The 6,883-nt window shown below is 46.9% G+C and overlaps 1 protein-coding gene across 2 annotated transcripts in view; it reads left to right on the top strand.

Annotated features, from left to right (window-relative positions):
• Positions 1 to 6,883, top strand: part of ZFYVE28 (zinc finger FYVE-type containing 28) — a gene marked incomplete at both ends in the record, with an annotated part of 170,882 nt that overhangs the window by 2,164 nt on the left and 161,835 nt on the right. The window contains one exon of one of the 2 annotated variants that reach the window (XM_082482986.1): positions 1,760 to 1,798. The exons of the other annotated variant lie outside the window; for it this stretch is intronic. Coding sequence (XP_082339112.1) covers positions 1,760 to 1,798 — 39 coding nt within the window. Of the gene's footprint in view, positions 1 to 1,759; positions 1,799 to 6,883 lie in introns of those variants that run through there. 2 annotated transcript variants of the gene reach the window in all.

Below are 6,883 nucleotides of genomic sequence, written 5' to 3'. Positions count from 1 at the left end.
GGTACAATTGTCCCAAAGGTTACATCCTGCCATTCTCATTTACTCTGGACTTTTCTGCATCGCTGACTGTCACCTGAGCGTAGCAGAGAGCAGTTCTGGGCACAGGTCCTCTTTTCAGCAGATTTCTCCCTTGAGACAGCAAAACATCAGATGGAAAACATTCACCCTGAGCAGTTATAGCCTGGATCTTACATTCATTTTTTATTTGCATGTATTTCAGTGTTTTGTATACCTACTACAAATACTTTCTTTGACGTGGTAATTTTATTTTTGTGGAAATATCTTGTGGAACTTTACAATTAAATATTCACTGTGCAACACCTTCTGCAAGTAAGTTGTATTATACTTACCAGATAGGTAAGCCAAAGGACATCGAGGCTGTCTCCTTGCCCAAAATCACAACAGATAATGAAAACTTTGGGAGCAAACCCCAACAATCCTGTCTACAGTACAACATAGACCCCACCGATCTTTTCTACTGTATTTATACACACCAATAAACGAATGAAGGAGTTACAAGCCTGCCCAGGGCATCAGACACTTTCTGCGTGCCACCCTCATGAAGCATTTTACCCATTTTTGTTTTCGAAGGTGTCATATACGGCTACAGCCACCTTTGCTGCCCACTGAGGCCGCTGAGGCCGCCGAGGTGCGACACCCCGGGCCCCAAAGCGGGCGCCGCCGCCTGAGGTAAATGCGCGAGCGCGCAGAGTCCCCTGCACCCGCGGGCGGCCCCTCAGCCCGCCGCTGCCCGGTCCCGTACCTGGGCTGCCCCCGCCAGCCCGGGCGGCTGCCTGCGTCCCCGCCGGAGCCCGCTGCCCCTCTCTCAACGCGGCGGGACTCTCCAGCCGCAGAGAACCCGGTGCACCCGCCGGCGGCTCGGCCCGGCCCGGCCCGGCGCCGTTGCTAAGGGGCGCGGGGGCTGCTGGGAGCTGTAGTTCTCCGGCGCTCCCGCCTTCGTGTTGCGGAACGGCCCGATCGGGGGACAAAGAACTACCTGGCCGGGAAAAAAAAAGATGGCGGCGATTGTTTGCCGCCGTTGCCATGCAACCCCTTCCTCCCCTCCTCGATTTTTGCGATCGCGGGCGGCTATGAATCAATCAGCCGGTTACCAGGCACTCCAGTAGGGCTCACTGTCACACGTAGGGGCTTGCTATCCTGAAGCGGACAGCTTCAGCGTTGCCCGCGGAGAAGACTACGAGTCCCGGCATCCACCGGGCCACGGCGCTTTGCACCGCGCCTCCGGCTACGGGGCGTGGCATGCCGGGGCACGTAGTCCCTCCGCTCCCTGCCCGTCGTACGCAAATGAGCGGCCGAGTGGGCGGGGCTAGTCCGCCATAAAGGCGAGGAAGGGGGGAGCGTCCTTCTTCTCCGGCCCCCAGCCGATTGGTGGCGGCAGCCGGCGGGGCGGGAGAGCTTGGGCTTGCCCCTGCGCATGCGCCGGCCGGGGAGCAGTAGAGGCGCGGGGGGGGGGGCGGGCGCGCCGTCGCTGCCGGCCGCGCGATGTTTTGGGGGTTGTCAGCGCGGCGCGGAGCCCTTGCTGCCGGCGGCCGGTCCTTGCGCTGAGGACAGCGCGCGCTCCGCAGCGGCTGGCGGCCTCTGCCCTGAGGAGCAGTAGCAGCAGGAGCAGCGGCGGCGACAGCGGCGGTGACGACGACCCGGCGGAGCCTCCCGGCAGGGCTCTCCCCGGTCCCCTGAGCGGTGCGGGCGGGGAGCCGGCAGCCCCTGTGGCGGCGGCGGGGTGGCAGCGGCCGCGGTGATGATGAACAGGTTCCGCAAGTGGCTCTACAAACCCAAGGTAAGTTGTGAGGAGCTGCCGGCGCCGGGCGGCCGCCGGTGCCCCGCGGCACCTCGGCTCGCCTCCCCTCCTCTCGCCATCCCGCCGGGGTCACCCTCACCCCGCCGTCGGGAAGTTGAGGCGGGGGCGCAGCCGCGGCGCTGGCGGCCGTGGGTCGTTTGGCGCCGGTGCCTCAGCCCGGGCGGGAGCCGCCGCCGCGGAGGTGGCCGTGGGGTCGGCGCGGAGCGCGTGTGTGTGGGAAGAGGAGGTCCGCTCGTTCTCGGACGGGACCCGCCGGACGCTCTCCGTGGGGGTTCGGCGGGGGGAAGGCGGGAGGCGCTGGGGGTGTGAGCCGCACCGGAGCGGGCGAACGGGCGCTTACCGGCGTGCGCCGAGCGGCTGGCCCGCGGCGGGGGGGAGATGACAAAGCAGAGCGTGTGCCGTGGTGCCGGTTGGACCTGGCGGGAGCACGGACCGGGGCCGGGGGGAGGCAGGGGGCTCTCCCCGGCTCCGGTGATGCTGCCGGAGGTGGTAGTGAGGAATGGCGCCGGGAGCGGGAAGCCTCCGGAGGGGTTGCGGAGCGGCCGGCGGGCACCGCAGCGCGGAGGCGGCTGTGCCTCACCTGGCTTTAAGCCCTTCTGGGCTTGAGCTGCTGGCGGCTGTGTGCGGTGGTTTGCTGGGGACGGGCGGTCCAGGCGCTCCTGTGCTGCCGTCCGGGCTATCTGCGTGCACCTGAGAGAACTTTTTAAAGTTTGGTTTTTTAAAGAATTGTTGAACGGTGCTCTGCAGGTGTGCATTTTCTGCCCTTCTCGCTTTGAAATTCTTGGAAGGAATCCAAGAATCATAGCTTGCTTTGCCATGAAATTATCATCTTCTGGCACGAGTTAAGTAACTGTCTGGAGAGTGATCTCTTCTCACGTGTGATGTTCAGATCGTATATGAAGGGCATTGCTGATTTTGAACGTCTACAGCATCCTCTTTTTTGTCCAGACGTTACAGCAGTCAGTATAGTTATTCACTTTATGAAGTACTTGATTTAATTTTTTCCCTGTCTGTCACTACCACCCATTTTTTCTTACATTTTAATTCTAGTAATAGTGTTAAGCCTCACTTTTTGTCAGTCTTCCATGCACGCAGTTCTTTCTCTTGAATTACAGCCAGTACGCTGGGCTTTAAAAAAAAAAAAAAATAGTCGAGGTGATACTGCAAAATAAAAGTACAGATTGTGCTGGCTCTGTGGATTTTGTATGTAGTCATAACCCTGGTGAGTACTGTTGAAGAACATGTACTTGTCTGATACTGCTGCTAATAACTGAAAGGAAAATAATTTACAGATTAAGTAACTGAAAATACATTAACAAATTACAATGAGCTTTTATTAAACTATGCTTATGTTTTATACCAAGGAACAACTAAGAGAAACAGTTAATGAACAAAAAGAAACATTGGTAGTATTAAATGCAGAAGAAATAATTGCAGATATAGCTGTTGTCACTTTTAAAATCAAAACTAATTAGGTTTTGCATTAATTTTCTTCCTAATGGAGATTTCATCTTTCTATGATAAAACTTACTTATGAATATACTGTTCCTGTGTTCTATGCTCTATGTTCAGCATCTAAGGTCTGTATCAAACAGTGTATGCTTATTTTTCTGTGGGTAAAGGAACTTTCCAAACCTGTCGTGTGACACGGGGCCTCATAAATCAGTAACATCTATTGCTGTTAGTTTAAAAACAGCACCATGTCCTTTTTGCTGTATATTTATACTTTCTTTGTGGATAGTTTTTGTTAGTCTCAGTAGCTTGCTACATCATTTTTGTACTTGTATTCAGAATAGGCTACTGGTGAGTTCTAATAGTCTGTGTTCCTTTTGTTCTGATGTGCTTATTTAGTTGGTATGGATAATGTAATTAAATGCACAGAAGTTTGTGTAGTGCTTTTTTTGGTAGAAATTAAGATGGAGTTCACATTTAGGGACTATAACTTTTCTGGTTTTGTTACTTGAATTCCTGTTTCATCATGGAATTCTTAGGATTTCTTCCCATAAGGTTAGTGGGTTCCACAGTCTATTTTGAAATGGTTTTAAATATAATGTATTTGGAAGATTACTTTTTTGAATGTTTATTCTGGTGGGGGCTGTCATCTTTAGTGACTTATGTTGCTTAGTTGTAATCTTCTGTTAGGTACTACAGATGCCAGGTACATTTTTATCAGTTAAATTTTGCTGCTGCCAATGGTGGAGAATGCTTCTTCTGAAGTATTCCAGATCCTACTATCATGTAGTAGGACTTCTGCATGACAGCAGATTTTGATGCTACTGGGCATTGGGCCTACAGCTTTGAGTGCTGTTCAGAGATACTTTGGGGGGGGGGAAAGGGGGGAGGTAACATCAGAGTGCAGCAAACTTACAGTACAGTCTGTTCAGAAACATGACTATGATTTAGCTTAATCCTAGGGGAACCATTTAATAATTCTTCCTAAAAAAAAAACAACCCAACCCCAAATATATAAATTAATTAATCTTTGTAAATAGGGGGAGATGAGGAAATGGGATAGAAAAGATACTGCTTAACAAGATGGAATTACAAAACTTTCAGGATAATTATCAAGTTCCTGTAAAATGCAGGGATCTGCATCTGGACAGAGATACCTACTTGGTAACTGTTGCATCTCTGAACATACCAAGGATGGGAGAGAAAACGTGGGTGTAGGAAGTGTAACACAAGCATGACATTAGTCAAGACTGTCTGAGAACAGCACCGTTTTCCTAGATCCTTGTGCTGTTAGTACTCTTCCTGTCCAGCCCTGTCCTTCAGGTATGCTGATATACCAGATTTTAATAACCCTGATCAAATGCCAATGGTAGAGGTAACCAGAGAATGAAATAAATAGCAGTGATGTGATCCTCATAGCTGGTAGGAGGCAGAATTTTAACTGATGTGTTAGAGACAGAGCAGAGATGAGATTTTGTTTCCAGCCTCCTGTGCCACATTGGTTGTTATTTAATTTTTTAAAATGTGTTCTGTAAGATGTGTTTTCCTTTTGGGGACTGCAGATTCAATGGCTTAATTTTTTTGGAGGGGGGGGTTGGTGTTTGCTTTTGAAGCAGGAGAAAATGCAGAGGAGTTATTTGAAGCAATAGTGTTCTTGAATTGCAGCACGATGGTGGAACAATAGTTACTCTTTGACCTCCTCAGGACACTGCAGGCTTCCCAGGCACTGCCACTTTTCTGAGGCAAAGGGTGATTCCTTCAAAAATAAAAATATTTGTTTGCCCAGATATAACAGAAATATTTCCTGTCACTTCAGGGAATTTCTTATCTTCTACCTTATGCTGCTGGAGCATTTCATAGCTGTTGGGTCAGAACCTGTTCCCAGGCAGATCTGAGCATCCAGCAAAAGTATAGAACTGGACTGCTTTTGTAGAGTTTTGAAATGCTTTTGATATCCAAAGTATTAAGAATAATTTCTGTGAATGTTGCTGCTTAATTCTAGAGACTAGCTTGAAAAAACTGTGGGTAACTAGCTCATCAGGGTAGCTCTTTTGAATTGAGCTCAAGTTTATTGATATTTTGAAAGAACTGTTTAGTGCTTGATGGGGGGGGGATTCTTTCCCTAACAACAACTTCAAGATGTTTTTAATCTGTTAAGCATAACAGACTGAGACATCTTCAGTATATGTTTATTTTTCATATTTTTACTTTTAAAAAATATTGCTTATTTCATGTTTACATTTATGAATCTGAGTAAATTTTTACCTGGGTAACAAAAGCCAAGGAATATGTTTTTTATGAGACCTTACCCTCTTTTTTTGGTATTTCAGTTGTGCATTCACTAACCTAAGTTTTTGCTCCTAGTTTCTTATACATAGTAAAAGAATGTAAACTTCTTGTAGTAAATGTTGAAGAATTGCTTATGATCCTATAATTCATAGAAATTCGTAGTCATTGGTAATAACTGGGACAAAGCACTATATCTTTAAATGATGCTCACAAGGTTTGCCTAAGGCTGAAGGTTTTGCATGATTTTTTTTCTTTTTAACACTCATATCCTCTAAGGTTGACCAAGGTAAAGCTGTTAGTTTCTGTTTTAAATAAAAGGCTGCCTAACTCCCATGGAGATGTGAAGATAGGTTTATGGAAATGGCTCCAACTTGTAGCTAGGAGTGAACACTTACTGACAAGTAGGTGCTCAGCAGACCTCTTTCACATGCTTCAGGGGTTATGTATTGCTCACCTGGAGTACTTGGAGTTGCTGAGAATTGTAGTTGCCATCTTCCTGGGTATTTGGTTTGAAGTACTTTTCGTTGGTTTCTTTTTAAATCCGATCATTACTTTCTGCAGCTGTATTAGCAGATACATCTTCAAGACAATAGGGTCTTGCTTCTTGTTAACATGTTTCTGCAGTGGTGCTCTCTGACCAGAAATAACATTTAGGGATAAGTGGCATGGCTGGTACTTGGAGAAGGCTTGTTTGTGTTTGTGCATAGTGCTTTTCTCTAACTTTTTAAGGGTCTTCTTACTAAGCTACATTTTAAGAAAGTAAGCCATAGCTAGTAATAATAGCTGCTAATTATAGTTGTTAAAGGGCTTTGAATAAAACATAGGTATGCTGATTTAAGAAAGGCCAATCAATAGTAAATGGGTATCTTGGAAGAAGTTCCCATGCAAGTAAGAGGAAGAGAGCGTTCCTAGGGGATCAAGAGCAATCCCCTGAAGTAGAAAAGTGAGTCAATGTCATTTGATTAATTTTTTTTTTTTGCCCTTTAGGAGTTTCTGTATTACTTTGCACAAGAAGTGTTTAAAAAAGGTCGTAGGTGAGTGTTGAACATTAAAAGCTGCATATAAGGTAATCTATCTTAGCAGTGTCGTCAGGTTTGCTTAGTGGCAGAACTGACTCAAAGAAGTAAAAGATGGGAAATACAGTAGGAAATAGTCAAAACTTTTTTTTTATTTAAAGGAAGAGAAGAAACATGTTTGTAGGAATTTTTGTAGGTAGAAATTTGTTGTAAGTAATAAAATAGGAAGGGATCTTTAAAGATTAATAGGAGTTTGAACTTTAGAAGAATGGAAGATAGTAAAAAAATTAGTCGACTATGTGCTTAA

This window comes from Vanellus vanellus (assembly GCF_965231255.1).
Source record: "Vanellus vanellus genome assembly, chromosome: 4".
Classification (NCBI taxonomy): Eukaryota; Metazoa; Chordata; class Aves; order Charadriiformes; family Charadriidae; genus Vanellus; species Vanellus vanellus.
This window is presented reverse-complemented; position numbering and strand designations above follow the sequence as displayed.